The sequence below is a fragment of the Moschus berezovskii genome, chromosome 13 (genome assembly GCF_049115385.1).
Source record: "Moschus berezovskii isolate FMDL1 chromosome 13, NW_MosBer_1.0, whole genome shotgun sequence".
NCBI classification, from domain to species: Eukaryota; Metazoa; Chordata; class Mammalia; order Artiodactyla; family Moschidae; genus Moschus; species Moschus berezovskii.
In genome coordinates, this window is record NC_142472.1 from 35,950,236 (window position 1) to 35,976,690 (window position 26,455).

At 40.7% G+C, this 26,455-nt stretch overlaps 1 protein-coding gene across 14 annotated transcripts in view; it reads right to left on the minus strand.

The window, feature by feature from the left end:
* Positions 1–26,455, minus strand: part of LMO7 (LIM domain 7) — a 228,959-nt gene that overhangs the window by 57,943 nt on the left and 144,561 nt on the right. For all 14 annotated transcript variants that reach the window (XM_055426480.2, XM_055426483.2, XM_055426473.2 and 11 more), the window contains 3 exons: positions 14,308–14,338; positions 13,186–13,299; positions 4,555–4,753 (listed from right to left, as the gene is read on the minus strand). In XM_055426480.2, the coding sequence (XP_055282455.2) occupies positions 4,555–4,753; positions 13,186–13,299; positions 14,308–14,338 (344 nt within the window). The remainder of the gene's footprint in view (positions 1–4,554; positions 4,754–13,185; positions 13,300–14,307; positions 14,339–26,455) is intronic.

Sequence of the window (26,455 nt, forward strand, 5' to 3'; positions counted from 1 at the left end):
AGAACCCTACAGGAAGCAGTTGAACACACAGATAGGAGACTTTGAGACGAGAACAGGGATAGTCACGGCAAAAAGGGAGGAAGTATAACCAGGTATCACCAGAAATATTAACAGGCAATAATCTGGTGCTTTGTTTTCACTGCCTCTGAAATGAATACATTTTTTGTAAGAGAGAAATGTCAAGATTCTTACTAAAATTTTGTACATGTAAAATTTTAAATATAAAGATAGTTCTACTTTGGAAATTTTTTAAATTATTTTTTTTAAGTCCACTACAGTATGCTGGAGAGTAGGCAAATATTCTTGATACAGTAAGAGATATGGATGAAAACTATCACCGGCCCCATCAATAAACAAAGGATGTTTCCGCCATCAAGCCATCAGCCACTGCAGCCATCCACGACTGTGCCCTGAGGGGCTTCAGGGTGGATAAGAACAGGATACTAGCCCTGGTAGACTGCCGTCTATGGGATCGCACCGAGTCGGACACGACTGAAGAGACTTAGCAGCAGCAGCAGCCCTAGGTAGTTAAGTGCTAGTGTTGAAGGTATTAGTCACTCTATTGTGTCCAACTCTTTGTGACCCCATGGACTGTAGCCCGCCAGGTTCCTCTGTCCATTGAATTCTCCAGACAATACTGGAGTGGGTAGGCATTTTCTTCTCCAGGGGATCTTCCCGACCTAGGAATTGAACCTGGGTCTCCTGCATTGCAGGTGGACTCTGCCGTCTGAGCCACTAGGGAAGGTCCATATCAAAGGAATGATTTCAATGAGCTCAGTCTCCAGCATCTTCCTATACATAGAAAAGCCTGAAACTCATTAACCTGAGATGTCTGGTTTTTCTTTAATTAATAGTAATCTTTTGATATTCTGACTACCTGGGTGTTTTGGGGCTTTTTTGTTTGTTGATTGCTGCTGCTGCTGCTGCTAAGTCACTTCAGTCATGACCGACTCTGTGCAACCCCATAGACGGCAGCCCACCAGGCGCCTCCATCCCTGGGATTCTCCAGGCAAGAACACTGGAGTGGGTTGCTATTTCCTTCTCCAATGCATGAAAGTGAAAAGTGGAAGTGAAGTCGCTTAGTCGTGTCTGACTCTTAGCAGAAACTCCTATATATCCTGGCTCCTCCCTTACCTCACCTCTTCAGAGCAGCTGAGAGGCTGTCTTCAGGGCTAAGTCCTCAGCAAGTCTGCTAAATAAAACATAATTCTCAACCTTTAGATTGTACATCTGTTATCTGTCAACAGAGGCTTCCTATAATATAACTTAAGAATATGACTTTGTAATTCATTAACCAAAAAATATTAATCTTATCATCAATATTATTGATCATCAATTTGGGACTACAATCTGGTGTAGGTAGCAGAAATTCAACATACTGATCAAAAAAAAAAAAAAAAAAGATTTGTCATCCTGGAGGGCTCGCAGGATTTTTTTTTCCTTCCTTAGTTGTAATTACCAAGTCTTCACTTCCACCCTCTTCAAACAAGGTCTGCAACTCCTTTCCCACGATCAGGAAGCAGTGTGACAGTAATCCTCTGCTTTTCATCACAGGTAACAGGCACCCAGCCCAACAAGTGTCTGAGGAGAAGGCTCACACCACTGAACCACCGCATGTGAACTGACCAGAGGCTATAAACTCCCACTCACCTTCGATTCGTGTCCCTTTTATTATTGTTGTGAGGTGAAAGTTGCTCAGTTGTGTCCGACTCTTTGTGATCCCATGGATTACACATACACAGTCCATGGGCTTCTCCAGGCCAGAATACTGGAGTGGGTAGCCTTTCCCTTCTCCAGGGTTTATTATTGTTGGCCAGATATAAATCCAAACAAAGCATGTGTTAGGTTCTTCAGTCCAGACAAAGTAATATAGTAGGTTGAGAATTTCAACCTCTGCATTCACAGCTTTAATCCCTCAGATGAATTATGAACTCAGATTTGTTTCCTTAAAACTATCTTAAGAGTCATCTGGGCTACGAAAACATTACACCGAGATCACAAACAGCCAACAAATACAGCAGTCATTAAAAAGGTTAAATAGCTATTCACTTTTTTTTGTTATTAACATTTTTTGGAATTTTAATATCTTTTTATTTTTAATAGAAAGATAATTGCTTTATAGTGTTATGTTAGTTTCTGCTGTAGAATAATATGAATCAACTATAAGTATCTATGCACGCATGCTCAGTCCCTTCAGTTGTGTCGGACACTTTGAGACCCCATGGACTGTAGCCCGCCAGGCTCCTCTTTCCATGGAATTCTCCAGGCAAGAATACTGGAGTGGGATACGTCTCTTGCATTGGCAGGTGGGTTCTTTACCACCAGCGCCACCTGGAAAGCCCATGCATGTGAAGTCGCTTCAGTCATGGGGGTGTGTGTGTGTGTGCGCGCACGTGTGTGTGTGTGCGTGCGTGTGTGTGTGCGCGCGTGTGTGTGTGTGTGCGCGCGCATCCGCGCGCGTGCCTGTGCGCCTGTGTGCGTGTGCGTCTGTGTGTGTCTGTGTGTCTGTGTCCCCCTCTTGAACATCCCTCCTACTCCCCATCCCACCCCTCTAGGTCATCACAGAACATGGAGCTGAGTTCCCTGTGCTGTTCAGAAGCTTCCCATTAGCTATTTATTTTACACGTGGGAGTGTATCTACGTTAATGCTACTCTCAATTTGTCCCATCCTCTCCTCCCCCCAACCCATTCACTTTTCAAATTTTTAAAAGCTATCACTATTCAAAAAGCTAAATAATTTGGAGTTATAATATTTGCTGATTCATTTTACTTTGGAAAAACAAATTCAGTGTACACTGCTTTTATGTAAATTTAAAGTAAACAGTAGTAATAAAAGGTGAATTCTAGCTCATAATCGCATGCTAAAGCATTTAGAAACAAGTGTAATGTATACTAAAGTGCCTTGAAAAATAAAATGGATAATAATTAATGCCTAGAGAACAGGAGTTTGGTGCGTAATAAAGGCAAGCGTGGTAAGTGTTATGATAGAACTAGGTGGCAGGTATGTGCAGGCTAAGTCACTTCAATTCAGTTCAGTTCAGTCGCTCAGTCGTGTCCGACTCTTTGCGACCCCAAAGTTACTTCAGTACTGTCCAATTCTTTGGGACCCTATGGACTGCAGCCTACTAGGTTGCTCTGTCCATGGGATTCTCCAGGCAAGAATACTGGAGTGCACTGCCATACCCTCCTCCAAAGGATCTTCCCGAACCAGGGATTAAACCCATGTCTCTATGTTTCCTGCATTGCCAGGCAGGTTCTTTACCACTAGTGCCACTGGGGAAGCCTGGCAGGTACATAGGTAGGCATGTAAAATTCTTCCAACTTTGCTGATGTTTGAAAATGTTTTATAATAAAAGCAGGAAAACATTTAAAATAGAAATATAATCAAAATAAACAAGCAAAGTGAAATCTCTAACAATCCAGCACAAACTCACAACCAGAACTCTCAATATTTTCATGTTGCCAGTAGAAGCACAGAAATAGTTCAAGAAACTTCACTTATGGTTTCAATCTAGTCAAATTTGAATCACAAAAGGTTTACAGTCAAAAATTTCTCACGCCACCCAACAGCCATAGGAAAAAGACTTGTATTTAAAATAACAGATTTTACATTGGGATTTTGAAAGAAAACTTCCCACAACAGAATGACTTTCATTAACATGTTCCTTTCATACTTGTTCTGGGTTGACTTTGACCATGACAGAAGCAAAAGATGTTTTCTAACACAAGGCCAGTGTTGCTGCTTAATCAACCAAAGTCTAGCATAATATTCTATCAAGACAGATATCAATCACTTCTGTTCCTGGGTAGAGATAATTATTAAAATATTTTCCTGTTTTTTCTTAGAAGCATTTTCTTTTTATCTTTTGCCAAAAAGAAAAGGGAAGAAAGAAGGTTATTCAGGAGCTAAAACACACTTTTATAGAATCTTATTTACTTTCTTTTCTATGTCTAGATATATCAGTTATTAGGCCTCAGAGGCAGAGATCGTTAAAACTGAATACAGAGGAAAAAGAATTAGGATAGACTATCACTGATAAAACAGATCATAGTTAACTGTTTCTTCCCTTTTGTTTAGTCACTCAGTCGTGTCTGACTCCTTTGGGACCCATGGACTGGAGCCCTCCAGGCTCCTCTGTCCATGGGATTTCCCAGGCAAGAATCCTGGGGTGGGTTGCCATTTCTTCTCCAGGGATCTTCCCGTTCCAGGGATTGAACCCGTGTCTCCTGAATTGGCAGGCAGATTCTTTACTGCTGCCCTAATCCCCTCCAAAAACAGATTTTTAAAAGATGAAACTATCACCCCTCAAGTGGCAATATAGTGAGCAAGGAACAAGAGAGAGACAGAGAGGAAAGGAAGGAAGGAGAGACCTAAGGAAGAAAGGAAAGACAAGACACCCTCAATTCTATTCCAGTCTCCACGATACATACACTTCCTGGTGAAGTTTTTGTCTCAATAATTTTCCCTCCATTTTTCTACTCTCTCCCATTCCCAATTTTCTCTCAATACACTAAGAAATAAAAATAAACTGTCAAGTCCAAAATGCAACTCACCTTCACGTGCCACCCTCAACGTGATATCAGAGGAGCAGCTTGTGAATGACCTTGATCCCAAAGAGTCCAAGCTCTCAAACGAGTCCTCCCTCTTACAGTTGCCTGGAGAAGCCAGAAGCTCCCCACGCTCAGGGCCCCAGATGTCGCTGTAACCACTGTCCCTGCCACTCCTCTTCAGGCAGCTGGACTCTTCAAGTGCCTAAAGGACATTTGTTCAGAAATAGTAAATGAGCAAAAACTTCCAAAAATGTCATCAGCTATGGCGTCTTTGTTTGCATAGCTCAAGTCATGCTATCTCTGATTAGATGAGGCAATGAGATTTCCCAGTGAAATGTCAGAAAAAAATTTGATAGAAATCAGAACATAAATCTGTAAATGTTTTCCCATGACTTAATACTTTAGCACTCATGTAACAACATGAAGGTACCCAATATTATTTAGTAAGGTAACAGAATCTATTTAATAATGAGGAAATTTCCAATCAAAGAAGAGCTAATAATTAGAGTAACATTCAAGAGCTAAAGTCAATTTCTGTTTAGTTTTCTGGCAATAAACATAAAAGGAGGCAAAGAGAAAAAGTCAACCTTAATTTTGATATCCAAAAAAGGAGAAAAGAATAAGATTGCATTCAGCCTACCTCCAGGAAATATTAGGGGTCATTTCTATTGAACAAATTAAAAAAAAAAAAAAAAAAGCTCTTCAACAGAAAAGTTTTAAAACAGAGAGGGGTAAGAATAGCAGGTATACACTTCACAAACTTGTCTATTTTCACAGATTATAAAACTAGATCTGATCCAAGGAAAGCTCACTGGTTACAAAACTAGATCTGAACCAAGGAAAGCAGACTTGTTTGCTGATATATAAAACATTTCCCCTGTATCTAGATGAAATATTTGTTTGGCTCCTATATCAGTTATATAGAAATAAAGAACATGTTATTAACCATAGGTTTATAAATCATATCAGTTCAGTTCAGTCGCTCAGTCATGTCCGACTCTCCGCGACCCCATGAATCACAGCACGCCAGGCCTCCCTGTCCATCACCAACTCCCGGAGTACACTCAAACTCATGTCCACAGAGTCGGTGATGCCATCCAGCCATCGCATTCTCCATCGTCCCCTTCTCCTCCCGCCCCCAACCTTTCCCAGCATCAGAGTCTTTTCCAGTGAGTCAACTCGTCACATGAGGTGGCCAAAGTATTGGAGTTTCAGCTTTAGCATCAGTCCCTCCAATGAACACCCAGGATTGATCTCCTTTAGAATGGACTGGTTGGATCTCCTTGCAGTATAAGGGACTCTCAAGAGTCTTCCCCAACACCACAGTTCAAAAGCATCGATTCTTCGGCGATCAGCTTTCTTTACAGTCCAACTCTCACATCCATACATGACCACGGGAAAAATCATAGCCTTGACTAGACGGACCTTGGTTGGCAAAGTAATGTCTTTGCTTTTTAATATACTATCAAGGTTGGTCATAGCTTTCCTTCCAAGGAGCAAGCGTCTTTTAATTTCATGGCTGCAATCAGCATCTGCAGTGATTTTGGAGCCCCAAAAAATAAAGTCTGACACTGTTTCCACTGTTTTTCCATCTATTTCCCATGAAGTGATGGGACCAGATGCCATGATCTTCGTTTTCTGAATGTTGAGATTCAAGCCAACCTTTTCACTCTCCTCTTTCACTTTCATCAACAGGCTTTTGAGTTCCTCTTTACTTTCTGCCATAAGGGTAGTGTCATCTGCATATCTGAGGTTATTGATATTTCTCCCGGCAATCTTGATTCCAGCTTGTGCTTCTTCCAGCCCAGCGTTCCTCATGATGTACTCTGCATATAAGTTAAATAAGCAAGGTGACAATATACAACCTTGACGTACACCTTTTCCTATTTGGAACCAGTCTGTTGTTCCACGTACAGTTCTAACTGTTGCTTCCTGACCTGCATACAGGTTTCTCAAGAGGCAGGTCAGGTGGTCTGGGATTCCCATCTCTTTCAGAATGTTCCACAGTTTATTGTGATCGACACAGTCAAAGGCTTTGGCATAGTCAATGAAGCAGAAATAGATGTTTTTCTGAAACTCTCTTGCTTTCTCCATGATCCAGAGGATGTTGGCAATTTGATCTCTGGTGCCTCTGCCTTTTCTAAAACCTGCTTGAACATCTGGGAGTTCACGGTTCACATATTCCTGAAGCCTGGCTTGGAGAATTTTGAGCATGACTTTACTAGTGTGTGAGATGAGTGCAATTGTGCAGTAGTTTGAGCATTCTTTGGCATTGCCTTTCTTTGGGATTGGAATGAAGACTGACCTCTTCCAGTCCTGTGGCCACTGCCGAGTTTTCCAAATCTGCTGGCATATTGAGTGCAGCACTTTCACAGCATCATCTTTCAAGACTTGAAATAGCTCAACTGGAATTCCATCACCTCCACTAGCTTTGTTTGTAGTGATGCTTTCTAAGGCCCACTTGACTTCACATTCCAAGATGTCTGGCTCTAGGTCAGTGATCACATTATCGTGACTATCTTGGTCGTGAAGATCTTTTTTGTACAGTTCTTCTGTGTATTCCTGCCACCTCTTCTTAATATCTTCTGCTTCTGTTAGGTCCATACCATTTGTGTCCTTTATCGAGCCCATCTTTGCATGAAATGTTCCCTTGGAATCTCTAATTTTCTTGAAGAGCTCTCTTGTTTTTCCTATTCTGTTGTTTTCCTCTATTTCTTTGCATTGATCACTGAGGAAGTCTTTCTTATCTCTCCTTGCTATTCTTTGGAACTCTGCATTCAGATGCTTATATCTTTCCTTTTCTCCTTTGCTTTTCACCTCTCTTCTTTTCACAGCTATTTGTAAGGCCTCCTCAGACAGCCATTTCGCTATTTTGCATTTCTTTTCCATGAGGATGGTCTTGGTCCCTGTCTCCTGTACAATGTCACGAACCTCCGTCCAGAGTTCATCAGGCACTCTATCTATCAGATCTAGTCCCTTAAATCTATTTCTCACTTCCACTGTATAATCATAAGGGATTTGATTGAGGTCATATCTGAATGGTCTAGTGGTTTTCCCTACTTTCTTCAATTTAACTCTGAATTTCACAATAAGGAGTTCATGATCTGAGCCACAGTCAGCTCCTGGTCTTGTTTTCGCTAACTGTATACAGCTTCTCCATCTTTGGTTGCAAAGAATATAATCAATCTGATTTCGGTGTTGACCATCTGGTGATGTCCATGTGTAGAGTCTTCTCTTGTGTTGTTGGAACAGGGTGTTTGCTATGACCAGTGCGTTCTCTTGACAAAACTCTATTAGCCTTTGCCCTGCTTCATTCCGTGCTCCAAGGCCAAATTTGCCTGTTACTCCAGGTGTTTCCTGACTTCCTACTTTTGCATTCCAGTCCCCTATAATGAAAAGGACATCTTTTTTGGGTGTTAGTTCTAAAAGGTCTTGTAGGTCTTCATAGAACTGATTAACTTCGGCTTCTTCAGCATTACTCGTTGGGGCATAGGCCTGGATTACTGTAATATTGAATGGTTTGCCTTGGAAACAAACAGAAATCATTCTGTCGTTTTTAAGATTGCATCCAAGTACTGCATTTCGGACTCTTTTGTTGACCATGATGGCTACTCCATTTCTTCTAAGGGATTCCTGCCCACAGTAGTAGATATAATGCTCATCCGAGTTAAATTCACCCATTCCAGTCCATTTTAATTCACTGATTCCTAGAATGTCGACGTTCACTCTTGTCATCTCCTGTTTGACCACTTCCAATTTGTCTTGATTCATGGACCTAACATTCCAGGTTCCTATGCAATATTGCTCTTTATAGCACCGGACCTTGCTTCTATCACTGGTCACATCCACAACTGGGTATTGGTTTTGCTTTTGCTCCATCCCTTTATTCCTTCTAGAGTTAGTTCGCCACTGAGCTCCAGTAGCATACTGGGCACCTACCAACCTGGGGAATTCCTCATTCAGTATCCTATCATTTTGCCCTTTGTTACTGTTCATGGGGTTCTCAAGGCAAGTATACTGAAGTGGTTTGCCATTCCCTTCTCCAGTGGACCACATTCGGCTGTGGTCCATGTGATCAGATCGGCTAATTTCCTGTGATTATGATTTCAGTGTGTCTGCCCTCTGATGCCCCCTCGCAATAAATCATATAGAACTTAATAAAATAAGCATTTTTAACTAACTTTCCTCTAAGAAAGTTAATAGCAAAATACAACTGGACTTTTAAAAATTAGCATTTCAGTAGAAGTTATAAAGCCTTTAGCATAGTAAAGGCCTAATAAACATACATAATTGTTCAAACTACCGCACAATTGCACTTATCTCACACGCTAGTAAAGTCATGCTCAAAATTCTCCAAGCCAGGCTTCAGCAGTATGTAAACCGTGAACTCCCAGATGTTCAAGCAGGTTTTAGAAAAGGCAGAGGCACCAGAGATCAAATTGCCAACATCCGCTGGATCATGGAGAAAGCAAGAGAGTTCCAGAAAAACATCTATTTCTGCTTCATTGACTATGCCAAAGCCTTTGACTGTGTGGATCACAATAAACTGTGGAACATTCTGAAAGAGATGGGAATCCCAGACCACCTGACCTGCCTCTTGAGAAACCTGTATGCAGGTCAGGAAGCAACAGTCAGAACTGTACATGGAACAACCGACTGGTTCCAAATAGGAAAAGGTGTACGTCAAGGTTGTATATTGTCACCTTGCTTATTTAACTTATATGCAGAGTACATCATGAGGAACGCTGGGCTGGAAGAAGCAAAAGCTGGAATCAAGATTGCCGGGAGAAATATCAATAACCTCAGATATGCAGATGACACCACCCTTATGGCAGAAAGTGAAGAGGAACTCAAAAGCCTCTTGATGAAAGTGAAAGAGGAGAGTGAAAAGGTTGGCTTGAAGCTCAACATTCAGAAAACAAAGATCATGGCATCTGGTCCCATCACTTCATGGGAAATAGATGGAAAAACAGTGGAAACAGTGTCAGACTTTGTTTTTTTGGGCTCCAAAATCACTGCAGATGCTGATTGCAACCATGAAATTAAAAGACGCTTGCTCCTTGGAAGGAAAGTTATGACCAACCTAGATAGTGTATTAAAAAGCAGAGACATTACTTTGCCAACCAAGGTCCGTCTAGTCAAGGCTATGGTTTTTCCCGTGGTCATGTATGGATGTGAGAGTTGGACTGTGAAGAAGGCTGACCGCCGAAGAATCGATGCTTTTGAACTGTGGTTTTGGAGAAGACTCTTGAAAGTCCCTTATACTGCAAGGAGATCCAACCAGTCCATTCTAAAGGAGATCAATCCTGGGTGTTCATTGGAGGGACTGATGCTAAAGCTGAAATTCCAATACTTTGGCCACCTCATGCGACGAGTTGACTCACTGGAAAAGACTCTGATGCTGGGAAAGGTTGGGGGCGGGAGGAGAAGGGGACGACGGAGAATGAGATGGCTGGATGGCATCACCGACTCTGTGGACATGAGTTTGAGTGTACTCCGGGAGTTGGTGATGGACAGGGAGGCCTGGCGTGCTGTGATTCATGGGGTCGCGGAGAGTCGGACACGACTGAGCGACTGAACTGAACTGACTGAAACATACATAATAATGAGTGAATAGTTAGCAACTCTATAATTTTTTAATATAGTAGAGGTAATTTTGTTACTACAGTAAAATCAGAAATGTTATTTTCAGATAATGATACTAATACAGAGATAAGAATTCCTAGGTTCTTTAACAATCAAGTGTAATATGTGAACCTTTCATTAAATCATTATATAGAGAAGAAACTATGAAACAGAGTTGGGAAACAATTGAGATGTTTTGAATATAGACTGGCTATTAAATAATGGGGAATATTCATGAATGTTCTTCGGTCTAGGAGACACTATAGGTATATAGAAGAATATTCTTGCTGTTAAGAACAGCATGCTGAGTATTTAGGAGTAAGCAACCTGAAATCTACATGAAATAATGGATAGACACCAAATAAAGCCAATGTGGGACATGCTTAATGATTAAATCTGATGTAAAATAGGTGGGTATTTGTTACACTACTCTTTCAATTTTGAATTATTAATATTTTCAACATGTGGAAAAAGTTAAAGAAAAAAGGTTTATAATGAATAATTAGCAGCTGTCTCAGGCATACTTTTGGCTAAGACTGGATGTCAATTTGTGGTTGAATTGTGTGACAAGTGTTTAAGTGCCAATAAGGTCCAATAGATTTATGTGAGGTTTTATATATTTTATCTGCCAAACACACCCTGGAATTAGAGTTGACATCTTGTCACGAAAATGCAGGCGCCTACCTTGTACTCTATTTCCACGCAGATGGAGAAGCTGGGCCCAGTGCTGGCGCCGCCAAAATACTTCTCAAAAAATATGAAATTTAAAATTCTAAGTAAATCTTTAGATTTGTCAGATTTCTTAAACACATATTTGTTGAGGCCTTAGATTGCAACACACAGGAAATGATTTTTGGCCTCGTAAGTGTTAAAAGTTAATGATGACGTGCCACCATAGTTGTAAAAGAGGCCCTGTTGGCTGGAGTTTGGCCCTGTTGCCTGGTTCCTACCCCGACTCCCCTGCCTCCCCCGCTCCCCCACACACACACCAAGGACTTTCCTCTGACAAGTCACCTAGTGAGTCACCTACAACTTATAGGATGACTCAATGTCAACAGTTTACTGCAAGAATTTTTTTAAAAAACTTTGTTTAAATTTTTTTGGTTGCACTGGGTCTTCATTTCTGCACTCAGGCTTTCCCTAGTTGTGGCAAGTGGGAGCTATTCTCCAGTTGCAGTACATGGGCTTTTCAATGTGGTGGCTTCTCCTGTTGTGGAGCGCAGGCTCCAGGGTGCAGGAGCTCAATAATTATGGCACATGGGCTTACGTGCTCCATGGCACATAGAATCTTCCCGGACCAGGGATCGAACTTGTGTCCCCTGTATTGGCAGTGGATTCTTAATCACTGGACCACCAGGGAAGTCCCTGCAAGTATTTTTTCTTTATTCATATTTTAGACTGGCCATTAAGCATAACTAGTTAAGGGAGAAAAGTTTGATGAACACAACGATTTTGATTTTAACAGAACAGATCCAAAACAAATACTGACATATCTCTTATGGCTCTCCACCCGCCATAATTAATGGAATGGAACCACGGCTTTAGCTTTACCTATGAAAAATTCCTTGTGTATCTACTCTGGTTTTGACACTGGTGGCAGGAAACAAACTCAAGTAAAGCATTCCCAGCACACTCTACGAAGGTTACTGAACCTGAGTCACGCTGCCATAAAAAGAACCAAAGGCTGTAAAGAGAACACTAATGCAAGGGCCAAAGTTCCATGTTATTTTTAACTGGATGATTTCTTAGCTGAAATAACTGTAAAGCAGACTCTGCTCATGCTTGAAGCCCCGCCACATTCATCCTTCTGAGCCCTGCCCTCCACCACTGCACTGACCTACTTGTTCATCTGTCTGCATCAAACAATTGTGCTCTAAGGATGGGTCATCTCCCTCATATGAGTGCTTTCTCAACACCTCATATAATGCTCAGGCATGATATTATCTCAACAATTATCTGAATGAACTGTTTTAAGGGTTTTAAATAGGATAGTATCAACTCCTTATGATTTAACAATAAAAATCCAGAAGGAATACTCTAACCCTCATCTCTCTATGATATATATGGCTGGGCTCAGGCAAAACTAAAGATGAGAGTAGTCATAAGGCAAAGAGATCATTTTCATCCTGGCCTAGAACGTCTGTTTTCCAATCATAGTAACTAGCATTTATCACATCCTTATAATGTGCCATAGGCTAATGCTAAATGCCTGATGGGTACAGAATCATTTATTGATCATAAAGACCCATCAAGCAACTACTATTAATTAGATGGTGATAAATTATTTTGATGACATATTTTCTTCTGAATACTGCAAATTCTCCTACAGAAATACCCCCATGGCGATTAGTTCTCCCATTTGATCTTCTGAATGAAGATCTGGCCAACTTTGGTTAGCCTTGGCACTTGACCCTCTTCAAAGAGTCTTTAAACATTCAAAATTTGCAACACTGATTCCAAAATATGAAGGACTAGCAATGTGTTTAAAACCAAAGATTCTAACTTAAAAATCTTATCAAGTTTCACGTAACACCATTTACTACCCTTTAGGAAACAGACGTGGCATGCAGAATTGTGAAGATATTGGAATAAGAACGTTAGAGATATAGTGACCCATGGCAAGACAATCAATAAGACAAAGAACCTGAGTAACATTAACAGCCTGATGCAGTTACAGGTCGAGTTCATAATGAATATAGAAACAGTTGGGTTATATAAAGTGTTGAAGAAAGAAAGTTAATGAGTATCTCACTGAGTTACCTAAAATTAAGAAATAAATACCTATACCTATATTATATATCCTGGAAACTGGTCTGAAATACTCACTACTTGGTGGTGACTTATGAAGTCGGCAGATACGTAACAATCCTCTCTAGGCATCGCAGTCAGAGTCACCATATTTTGTGGAAAAAGTAAAAGAAGGCAGAGGGGACATGGAAAGAACAGATGAAGGGGAAGATAAGAACTATTAGTTAGAGTAAGTGTCTCACACAGATAGAGTTTCCTTACCTTAGTCAGAGCTTGTCCTAAAAGATTCTCAAATGCCTTCAAATTAAGATAGGGACCATTATAGTAGGGGTTACTTTGTGCTTTTCTTCCCAGCCAGTATAAAGTTATCAAAACCTTTAAAAAAAAAAATGCCATGAAACAGATGAGTCAGTTTAGTAATTAACAGCAAGCTCAAATGCAAGTGAGCACTAGATAAAAGACCATATGTATCTATGGTTGAAAAGTAGATTTCCTTTTAAATTACATGAAGGAGAAGGGTCGTCAAAAATGTTATTCTTCTCTGAGCACGTTCTCACACCAAAAGCTTAGACCCCCAACAGGTATTTGTACATTCTACCAGTACACAGGAAGCAGGAAAAAATTCACAGGAAGAAAACATAAATTAAACTTTTCAGACAATATTTTCCCAACAAGCTTACAGCCTAAACCCTTAAAAGCAATAATTCTCAGCTTCCCTAATAAGGATATTTAGCCCTTATGTTTTTAAATAAAGCTGTTACATTTTCAGAAATTCTTCTAGTATGCAGCATACTATAGATATGTCTACATTAGCTAATTCCTCAGAGTTCTTAAACATTTAATGTTTCTCCTCAAAGTCTGATTTTGGTGGTTTCTGACTTACTCTCCTAAAAATCCTATAGCCTGTTTATTTGCCTTTGCGGGCATGCTAAGTCGCTTCAGTCATGTCTAACTCTTTGCAACCCCATGAACCGTAGCCTGCCAGGCTCCTCACTACGTAGGATTCTCCAGGCGAGAATACTGGAGTGGGTCTCCATGCCCTCCTCTGGTGGATCTTCCTGACTCAAGAGTCAAACCCACATCTCTTGCATCTCCTGATTTCACAGGCAAGTTCTTTGCTACTAGTGCCACTGGGGTAGCCCTTATCCGCCTTTACTACATTACTAACATGTAAGGACCCACTTCCTGAATTTAACCCACCTTCTTATACTGTGAGGTCAGAGAATACACGTTTCAACCATATTTAAGCATATTTAGAATTTGTTTCTAACAAAAACTCCATTAGAAAAAGGACAGAATATATCAGATATTTTTAGTTCTCACTACCTTATTATAGAACATGTAAGAAACCATTTATAATGTTCCATTAAATAGATATCTTACATTTTTCACTCTCCTATCAGTCTCTTCTTGCCTGTAAAGAAGAAAAAAGAAAATATTCATTAAGCAATATCTATGAACCTGAATGAAATTGTTAATTATTAACTAGAAAAAAACTCATTTGTATTCTAAAGTTCTATGAATATTAATATCACCTGGAAGTTCAGAAACTTTACAGAGTGTATTATCCATCAGAGGATGTTTCCATATTCATTGATTTCAAGAAATATAATGGTCAGTTTTCTATTAAAAGCAAGGTTGTCTTTTTTATTTCATTTATTATAGCCTGATTTATAAAATGTGCTATTTGCATTTTTTTAATTTTCATTTTAAATAATATTTAAAATCAACAAAAAGGGGAAAAACATCAACATATGGTCATGGCAGAAAACAATCAGGAAAGGCAAAAAATGTAAATAGGAAAAAACAAAAGTAATTTTGCACAGTTTTCTTTTCCATTGTGCATGGTGCTTTTTCACTGAAGTTCCCCAGAGAAAACTGCTCAGAGACCAAACCCCTGCAGATGCTAAAAAGTGCAGTTTTTAAAATGCCATGAATCTCTGCCTAGAGATTTAATTCTATTATAAGCATCATGAGCTTCCCTGGTGGCTCAGAGGGTTAAGTGTCTTCCTGCAATGCGGGAGACCCAGGTCTGATCCCTGGGTCAAGAAGATCCCCTGGAGAAGGAAATGGCAAGCCACTCCAGTTTGCCTGCAAAATCCCATGGACGGAGAAGCCTGGTAGGCTACAGTCCATGCAGTTGCAAAGAGTCAGAAACGACTGAGTAACTTCACTTTCACTTTTCATAAGCATCATGACTTCCCCCCCGCACCCCTGTAAAAAGGCATGACATTTATGGGAAAAGTTCAGGAAACAGATATTATCACAGTGTTGAAGACAAAAACACACGAGTTCATTAATAAACGGGTCACTATAAACTATTGGTGCCTTCCAGAGACTTAAGCAGGATCATTGCTGGTTCAGGAGACATGCAAGACCCTGAGCTAGATACCCTTCAATGTAGCTTTCCAGTCTAAGAGTCATAGTAGTATACTTATAAGGAAAAAAAAAAAAAAATATATATATACACACACACACACACACACACACACACACACACACACACTGGCTTTCTTGGACTCAGAGGTAAAGATTCTACCTGCAATGCAGGAGACACAGAAATGTGGGTTCAATCCCTGGGTTGGGAAGATCACTGGAGGAGGACACGGCAACCCACTCTAGTATTCTTGCCCAGAAAATCTCATGGAGAGAGGAACCTGGGGGGCTGCAGTCCATGGGGTTACAAAGAGTTGGACATAACTGAAGGGCTGAGCGTATACTCACACACGATGAGTGTGTAAGACATAGAAAACATACACACAAAACATATATACACAGGGAAACAAAGGGGAAGAGAATGAGCTCATAAGTAGAGACAAATATTTAACTTAGCTTTCAAAGAATCCATGAAGACAGCTACGGCCATTCCTTCCCATACAACAAACATGAACTGAAGTGAACCTAAGAACAACATGCAACTCGCGTCGACCACCAGAACAGCATACCAAAAATAAAATTCAACGGCTCTCACCCTACTGTGGAAACGTAAATTGGTACAACTACTTGAATACACTTGGTAGCATCTATTCAAGCTGAATATATACGCATATTCTATGATCTAGTAATTCCACTCCTCAGTATATACCCAACAGAAATACTTACACATATTCAGCAAAAGTCACATATGAGAACCTTTGTAGAAGCACCATTCATAATAGAATGAGCTGGAGCTACACTTAACATCTTCAAGAGCCGAACGGCTCAATTATGGAATATTCGCACAATGAAATATTCTGTAACAATGAGAACAAACAATCTGCAGCCATATGGCTCAATCTCACAAACACTGGGAATCAAATGAAGTCAGGCAGAGCACAGGGTGTATTATCCATTCATGTCAAGTACAAAAACAGGTAAAACAAAGATAAGATGTTAAGATTCAGGATAGTGTTCACTCCAGTAGGGAGGATGGAAGTGACTGGGAAAAGGTGACGCACTTCTGGGAGCTAATTATTTCTTATATTTTGATCTGTTTGATCTAGTTCTTATATTTTGAATGCACTGCCTACCTATATGCATTCCATCTCTCAAGTTTGTGAACTGTACACTCAAAATACACATATAGAAATAGATACGTATTTCAAAAAAGCAAATAAATTTCACAGCCCAAGTACTTAAACCAGGGCTTATCTCTTGAGTAAAAAGAATATTATCCTGTAAAAAAAAAAAAATCAACATTTCCAAAGAAATAGGGGGAAAAAAATCACTAGAAAGCAATAATAAAAAATAACAAAGCTATAAAATATATAGCCTCCTTTTATATTAATGGCCAACAAACACACCTCAGACATTAACCAAAGCACAAAGAACCATCAATACTCAACACAAAGCATTTTCTAGTCTGAAAACCACCACACTATTAACATTCAGTGCAAAGCATCCCACTTTTCTCATAAGCACCCTGAGGGCAAAAGGAACAACAGAGCTCTCTTGAACCCCTGACCTCCTTTCCACACAGCCTTCTCTGAAGCTTTCTAATCCAGCACACTCATTGGCTTTTTATTATGATAAAGCAATAATTGTAAACACAGGGTCTGGCCTATTGGGGAATAAGCACTCACAATAAACCGTGACCTTGGCACTATAACCTTCCCCTCATTTCACATTCCTTTCTGAACATGAGCATTTATAACATGCTCTTGAACACTGTGACACACAGGCCAGCCAAATTGCTGTTCTATCACTGAAATGTAATGCCAGGAATTCAAGTAGTCAATGATTTGCGGGAGTCAATAGAGGCCAGCTTCTGATACGCAACAAACACATCCCACTGCTTGGAAGTCAGAAACCAGGTGGCTCCTTTTGCCTGCAGTGGCCAGAGGGCACAACCCCAACGCCTTTCAAAGAGAACAAGCATGAGCGCTGAGGGGAAGCTCATGGTATCAGCCTCTCCATGCACCATCCAAGATGCTGGCCAGCCCAACAGAACCAAAAACTAGACAAATCCGATCTACAAATAGACTAATCCCTTATAACAGATATTTAAGCTGTTGGCATGGTATATAACATGGATAGACCTACAGTCTGTCACACAGAGTGAAGTAAGTCAGAAAGAGAAAAAGGTCGTATGTGAACGCATGCATGTGGAATCTAGAAGCACGGTACAGATGACCTATTTGCAGGGCAGGACCAGAGATGAAGACAGAGAGAATAGACACGTAGACACAGGGTGGGAAGGGAGAGTGGGACAAATTGGGAGATTATGATTGACATATATACACTACCATGTAGCTAGTGGGAACCTGCTGTAAGGCACAGGAAGCTCAGCTCAGTGCTCTGTGATGACCTACCAGGGTGAGATGGATGAGGGGACAGGAGGGAGGTCCAAGAGGGAGGGGATATATGTATACAAGGAGCTGATTCATTTCACTGAAGTGAACACATTGTGTTACTTTTGTAACAAAGCAATGTGAAGCAATTATATTCCAATTTAAAAAAAAAAAGGAGGATGGTCTTTGGGTCAGGTGTAGGTTCCAAGAGCTATGTTCATCTCGGCAATTTAATTCTCAATGCTTCAGTTTCCTTCTGGAGAATCTGGAAATAATGGCCAGTATTTCAGGAAATCATCAGAAAAGTACCTGGGTACTTAGCAGAGTCCCTAGCCGTATGCTAAGTGCTCACTGAACATCAGTTATCACCAGACTGTAAGCTGTGTGAGGGCAGGGATCATCTTACTTACTAAGTTACCCACAAAGGCTTCCTAGTGAAGCCATCGCAACATTTAAGTTGCAACCAGCCTGCCTGACATTCCCCATCTCTCATCCCTGATTTATTTTTGTATTATAACCATCAACTGCATGCATTCATTTATTATCTGTCTCTTTATCATCCAAAAGGAATTTCTGTGATTTTATTCATCACCATACCCCAAATGTCTTAAGACAGGGTCTACCACCTGACAAGGACATTAAAATATTTTTATTAAAAATGTCTAGCACGGTGCATGGCACACAGATGCTCAGCAGCACTAATCTGAACATATCTTTTTAGCTTACAGAAATGTAAGTTAGCAAGAGAAAGCCTGAAATGATAAAAGCTCAGGAAAATTCCTGTGTGATGTTAACAGTTAAATTGCATTAGCTTACTTACAACACCCAATTTTTACGCCAATTGCCTGATGTTCATAACTGTGCTTCTTTGTAAAGCTGCTTTCTTTAAAACTTCAATGAAAGGAATTATTTATAATCATAGATCAATAACCTTAGAAAGGCACAGATTCAAAAACAAAGAGGAGCTGCAAAGTGCTGAGTGCAGAGATCAAGCGCTAATCTCTGTGATGTAAAAGCTTCCCAGCAAAGTTCTGAAAGACAAAGGCCAAAGAACCTAAACGTTCCCTGACCCCAAAATTTATCATAAAAAGGGACAGAGATGAAACATTAATAGTTTGAAAAATGACTGTATTGAATACTTCTCTGTGTACTATACACTAATTTAAATATTGTGTTTAATACTCAAGAAGTGGCCAAGTATAACATAGATATCACCTTCCACTCTGTTAATGAAATAGCTCTCTTTCATTGCCTCACTACCCAGCAAACGACCAGAAGACATGTGCTAATCACAGAGCTCTGAACTTTCTGCCAGAGGCCAGGAAGAAAAGAGCCACAGAAGCTCAAGAATGCCCATCTATGAACAAGATCCATCAGTAACCACCTTATCCTAACAGTTTCAAGGTATACATAGAACCAGGAAGCTCTAGGTCTGATCTTTTCTTTATTCAAGGCTATTTTAAAATACTAGTTGGAGAAGGAAATGGCAACCCACTCCAGTGTTCTTGCCTGGAGAATCCCAGGGACAGGGGAGCCTGGTGGGCTTCCGTCTGTGGGGTCACACAGAGTCGGACACAACTGAAGTGACTTAGCAGTAGCAGTACAAATCATCAATCAAAAAGTACCATATCTGGGGCTTCCCTGGTGGCTCAGTGGTAGAGTCTGCCTGCCGATGCAGGGGCCAGGGGTTCGATCCCTGATCTGGGAAGATCCCATATGCATGGACCAACTAAGCCTGTGTGCCACACCTATTGAGCCCTCATGGTGCAGCTACTGAAGCCTGTGTGCCCTAGAACCCATGCGCTGCAACAAGAGAAGCCAGTGCAATGAGAAGCCTGCTCACTGCAACGAGAGCACTCGCCACAAAAGGAGAAAAGCCCGTGCATAGCAACAAAGACCCAGCACAGCCAAAAATTAATACATTTTTTTAAAAAAGGAAGTACCAGATCTAAGGAAAAGACCAGGGAAATAAAACGCATGTGGATGCCCTGGCTTCCATCAGGAGACCCCATGCCAGGCTCTAGGAGGGCAGGCTCTGAGGTCAGACCTCCTGGGTGTGATTTCTGGCTCCACTTTTAGGAGCTATGAGAATGTGGTCAAGGTATTTAACAATGAGTCTTCAGAGCCTCACCTGGAAACCACACACCCATCTCACTGGGCTTAAAAGAGACATGTGGAAAGTATTTAACCCGAGCAGATCAAGGAAAGGAGACACTTCAAGCCTACCCTCCAGTCATCCATCTCAACCACACAGTGTGGTGGGGGGAAGTGACCGGGGGACAGGCACGTTCCCCACACGTTTTCTCCCTAGAAGAGACATTTCTGTGAAGCACAATTCAATTCACTCTTTCACGATCTGCTTTCCTTTCCCTGTTTCTCTGAACACTTTGAACAAGAAAGTATTTCAAGTATAAGGTCAAATAAAGAGCAAGGCAAACTAGCGTGGTATTACTGCTGTTGGCCAAACATCCACACTGGCCCCCAGCCAGCCCTCCTCACCCGCCCTCTATCTACTTGGGACTGCCCAGGCCAACACCCTTCCATTTTCCAAAAGGTCAAAAATCTGAGGGGGAAAAAATGTGTGTATGCGGCCAAAATCTATCTCCCTCAATATCTGATACCAAAGTTTGGGGACAGAGTGTTAAAGGATAAGATTCTCCTTTTATTATAATTTGGTACAGCCAGCTATACTCTAGGGCTTCATTAAAAATATTCCCAATACGTTCTGTTTCCCCAACGAGCCCACAAGCCTGCACCCACCTCAGCCTCTCCAAGCATCTCTCCTGCAGGACTGCAGAGAGCTAGGACCATACCTGACTCATGGCTGTACCCCGGAGGGTCAACCACAGGCCTGGCTGAGAGCCGCCCAGCATTCAAATGTTCACATATAAGTCACCTAAGCTTCCCTGGTGACTCAGTGGTAAAGAATCCACCTGCAATACAGGAGACACTGGTTCTATCCCTGGATCAGGATGATCCCCTGGAGAAGGAAATGGTAACCCACTCCAGTATTCTTGCCTGGGAAATCCCATGGACAGAGGAGTGGGCTACAGTCCATGGGGTTGCAAAGAGTCAGACACAACTGAGCAATTAAACAACAACAAAAAGTCACCTAAAGCCACTCACAGAGCCAGTCCAGCAGACCAAGGACAAAGAGTTGGAAGAAACTGTAACCCCAATGAGATAAAGCTTCACAGAGCTTACAACCAAATCCCACTTCCCTTTTATGTTCTTCCTCCAGATTTTGATACATCTTTTCTTCAAGGTACTAACTTCTCACTGGTAGCACTGCAAGGCTCACTCTTCTTGTGTTCTGCCCCAATCTCAAAACCCCCTAAGCCCTGAATCCTCTGTGCCCCGAAACCATCCCTCCTCTCAAATCCCAGCCCCCTCCCTGCCCAACTCAACCTCAAACACGGCTGCCTTACTGAACCATCACACACGGAAGCGTGTGACTGAAACCTCGTGCTGGAATTTCTGATAGAAGATCTTTGCTTCTGGTACGATGGGAGAAGACTTCCCTACATCCTGACAGGAGACATGAGCAGTACCTGCCACTACCTCCAGCTTCTCTGACCACAAGGAATTCAACGGGAGACACAGGGATAATTTCCTACCCGAGCCGGTCTCCTCCCTGCCACACACACTCCCCTCTCCTTCTCTCCCTAATCCTACAGTCCTGATGAAACCCTTTTCCAGGCCTCAGATAAGCCTCTACCTTTGTTCCTCAGAACAACTGCAACTCCCTGGGGTGATTATGCCCCCAGGCATCCACTTCCTGAGGCCACTTCCCAGAGTAGGGCGTGGACCCAACCCTTAGAGTCGGTGCTAGCCCTGCCCTGCCCTGGGTGGCACCAGCTGACCCGGTATGCCGCTGGGGAAACGGGGCTGACATGAGAGAAGCTGGGCTCGCACGATACTTGGTCCTTCTCCAAGCCACCAAGTTATCCATGCCCTCCAGTTGTTGCTGATGAGGTCTGGCCACCTGTTCACAACTTTTTTAAAAATGGCAAGAAATGAGGCCCTGAATCATGATTTCCTAAGTGGTCACCGGTAGAAAAAGTGTGTGGGCTGGCTGTATCTGCTTTCAATCTGTCAGATACGTGTGCGGTGAGGGAAGAGGCATGCGTGTGTGTGGGGGAGATGGCTGAGACCATTCAAAGCAGATGCTCTTCTCATAGTCGCGGTGGCACGTTTTCTATAACAAGACAGGCTGCCTCCAAATGGAGGGGAAAGGAGGAATTCTTCAGGTTGTTCAGGATACTGAGTGAAATCTGAAGAAGCATAGTGAGAAAACAGGCTTCCCAGGTCGCTTAGATGGTAAAGAATCTGCCTGCATTGAGGGAGACCTGGGTTTGATCCCTGGGTCGGGAAGATCCCCTGGAGAAGGAAATAGCAACCCACTCCATTATTCTTACCTGGAGAATTCCATGGACAGAAAAGCCTGGTGGGCTACAGTCCATGGGGTCGCAAAGAGTAATTTCTAACACAGCTGTGTCTGAGGGAAGAGCCTGTTTTTATTCCAAATGAAGGCTTAAGGAATGTACCAGGTAATGGCTCCTTTTTCTATTAACAGACATTTTTATTCATGGGAGCTCATCCACTGCATCCCATAAAATCTTTCTCTAGTGACTGGCAAATACAAGGAGGAAGAGATGTGTGGACAAAAGTTAAAGATGAACTCTTAGAATACTGTATTCTTTCCTTCTCTCAAAAAGTAAGCTGCATTTTTAAAAGTGAAGCTGAAATTCTTCCTTTCCTCCCACCTTCATCCCTAAAACTGAAACTGTATTCCATTTGACAGTCTGCCAGTAATGTGACACACACGTGACTCATAGCTTTTAATTTGCCATGGCTACAGAATGAGCTCTACCTGACCGTGGCAACTGTAAAAATGACACTTGAGAAAATAACACCAAATCTGGAGATAATTTATGAGCACAAACAGATAAACTTGATGATTTCTGTACTTACCTATGTGAGAAAAAACTTGGAAATTCAACAGTTTTTGCCCTAGCAACTGTAACGCTTATTCCAAACATGACGAATAAGTAAGTACCCGCTCGTTAAAAATAATTTGTTATTAAATTTCATACCCCTCCCACACGCTGCTAAGAATAGCTAAGCTTCACTTAAAGAGAAAGGGGGAAAAAGAAAAAAAAAAACGCATTCGAAGACACTGGCACACGTTCCCCCTTAAAAAATGAAACTGAACTGTGCTGCTGCAGGAGCTGAAAGGAGGGTTTTGTTTCTCTCTCAACCACAGACTGTTTGCAAATCTTCTTTTCTACTTTTCTGGACTATGTTTGCTATTATATAAAACTGATTTCACAATTGAGACTCACACATGCATATCTCCGGTTAGATGGTAACCCAGAAACAGACAATTCCTGAACAGAATTCAATGTCCATGATGCACACTCTTCGTACTAAATGGAATTATGACTTTCAATTGTATCAAAGAATTATATCAAATGCATTCAATTATACCAAATATATATCAATACTGATATTTATCAGTTATAGCAGAGGCTAGAGCTGGGTGTCAATTGCAGACCTACCCATCATTTTACGCTTGTAGGGAACAATGCCAGGTAGAGCAGTAATGGAAACAGTGGGTTTGGTTTTTAGACACGGGAGGTCTGAGATACACTACAGACAAAACAGAAATGCAACTGGTAATCAGAGATACAAGGAGGATGTTCAAGCTAGAAATCTAAGTTGGAGACATTAATATCAATCTGGGGAGTTGTCAGCATAAAGTGTAAAGTCATAAAGCTACAATGAGATAAGTACAGCTAGACAAGAGGTCTAGGATTGATTGCGGTCTGGGAAACCCAATGCATAAGGGCTAGAAGTAGAGGAGAAACAAGCAAAGCAGAGAGAAGGACTAGCCAATGTGATGGGAGCGAACGCCAGAGGGAAGGAGAGACAGACAAAGAGAATAGTCCAAAACGTTAATTAAGAGGGAAATGAGGATGAGTGCCAGGGAATTACTGCTATATTATTTTCTTAACCCTTATAATATCTTACACACATATACACAATTACTAAATTACTAATTATTTCTTTCCAAAGGAAGAAAAAGAATGAAGTATTAACATCAACAAAAATCTCATCAAAACCACTAATGTTTCTAATGAGACAATTTAAGAGAATACTGAGCTACATGGCTCAGGTGCCCTTGCAGACTTTTAAGTTCATGCTCAACAAAGCCAACAAGAAAATTTCACTATTGTTATAAATCTTCTATACTGGAACAATAATGTGCCAAGTGAAGAACTTTTCAAGTCAGTATTTCTCAAACTGTGTACCATGAAGCATGAGAAATTAGTAGATTGAATGGAGCATAAGGTCAAAACTTTTTGCCAAGTGTTGAATATTTTCTTCTTAAATATATATAATAGAAAATTGAAGTTTTGGTAAGTCCTATAGTAAGAGATCCATTTTACTTACACTAAGAAAAATTTACTTTGTCACATTTTTGGCACAAAATTAAGGGACTCTGAATTAATGAAGTATTTCCCAATTGTGTTCTGTTTAACTCCACTTCATGCTTAATTATATCATGTATATTAATATAATTGCCTTATTAAGCACTTTATATTAATCATTATGTTGACCATACTGCATTATCTCCTTTAATCCACACAATACTCTAATGATTTACAGAGCAGAAAACTGGGGCTCCAAAGGCTTAAAGACCTTCCTAAAGTCACAAAGCTATTTAAGACTTGATGTGATCCATAGTTTTCATAGACTGAGAGCCATGAACTAAGATCCCTGACTTAGCATTAGTATAGTCACCCTTTCTACCTTAATGTATTTTTAATGGCTTACCTCTTTCTTAATCCAAAAAGATAAGTCTCTCTGTAATACCCTGAAATATAAATGTCTCTCAATATTCTCTCCAAATGTTGGCTCAAAAGCTATCTATTGCAGTAACACTTTCTTGCCTAAATCTGTCCCTCAAAGACAATGGCAAAAGCTCCCCATTACTTTTTCTGGCAAAATTTAGATAGGTATTGTACTATCCTGAACATATAACTCATTATGGGATTCTGCAGATAGAAAATTGTCAAAGCATTTTCTGAAATTCTTCTAAGTAAATGAAATATATCACAATAATTCTCAGAGAAAGGCAAGGCAGAGATTACCTGTTCTTACCACAGCTAAGCCTTTATGAGTATAGTTTCTGTAAGGCAAGTATTCATCAAATATAAATAAAAATATTATAAATTAAGCATAAACAAGATTAAATGGAAAAACATTTTGGTTAATTTCCTGAGGTATATTTTCTGATCTAAAAAAAAAAGCAAAAAGGAGAACTATATCTACCTTCAAATTTATGAAAATTAACAAAATATATTTAAAGTGCTTAACATGTAAATACTTATTTTCTTTCTGAAGTTATTACATCGTTACACCAATTCCTTAGCTGTAGTTTATATTAAACGTGCTGCTGCTGCTGCTAAGTCACTTCAGTCGTGTCCGACCCTGTGCAACCCCACAGACGGCAGCCCACCAGGCTCCCCCATCCCTGGGATTCTACAGGCAAGAACACTGGAGTGGGTTGCCACTTCCTTCTCCAATGCATGAAAGTGAAAAGTTGAAAGTGAAGTCGCTCAGTCGTGTCCAACTCTTAGCGACCCCATGGACTGCAGCCTACCAGGCTCCTCCGCCCATGGGATTTTCCAGGCAAGAGTATTGGAGTGGGATGCCATTGCCTTCTCCATAAACATGCTATATGTACATAATACAAACCTACATTGTCAAGGAAGTGTATTCCAACCTACTGATTCAACTACACATTCAAAAAGTCTCCATGTTGCTTATGTGTACATTATTCTCCCTTGCCTATAGGTGAGACTTGTTTCAAAATTTTAATTTCCACCATGGGAAAAATCAGTACCATGCCCCCCTAAAAAAAATCTCTAGCCCAAGTTCATCATAAATCACTTTTGAACTAAATTTTGCCTGTCCTAGATAAGCCTCTTTTATCTTAGTGTTTTTTTAAAAAAAGATCACTAAATTTCTCACAATTTTATCTAACCCAAAGGTTCATAGGGGCAACATAAATTTAAAACAGAGTTTCTTGACAATATTACCCTTTTGAACCTTACAATTCTTTGTGAGGCATTACCCTGGGCATTGTAGGATGTTAAACAGCATTCTTGGATTTATTAACTAGACACCTCCCCTCACCCTAGACAGTACAATCGGAAATGTTTAGATGTTACCAAATATCCCCCCTGGGGGAGGGAGGGAGCAAAACTGCCCACAGTTGAGAACCAGTTCCACAGATCCACAATTTCAGAGGATCTAAGAATTTAATGAATTCCTCTTCATAAAGTATACTTAAGGTTCCATGGGCCTTAAATTAGCCAAAACCAAAACCAATCTATCTCACTTGTAGATGTAAATGAAGTATGAGGAATGGACTAATTGTCTGAGAAAGATGAAATATTAAATTGAAAACATATTATGATTTATCTTCCTTGCAATTTGTATAAAGCTGCCTTTCATTAGAGAGTTAATACCATGCATTATTTTAAATTTACACCTTCCACTGATGTGCCATTTCTTTCTTAGTTTTCCATATAACACTTCAAATTTCAGATTATCAAACTATCACCAATCACTCCATATGAGTCACCGAGAAAGAATGGACATGCTTCAAAGGAATACTATAATTACTTTCAAATTCAGATTAATAAAACCCTGCCTTCTTCAATTAACTTTCAGGTTCGATACACATTCAA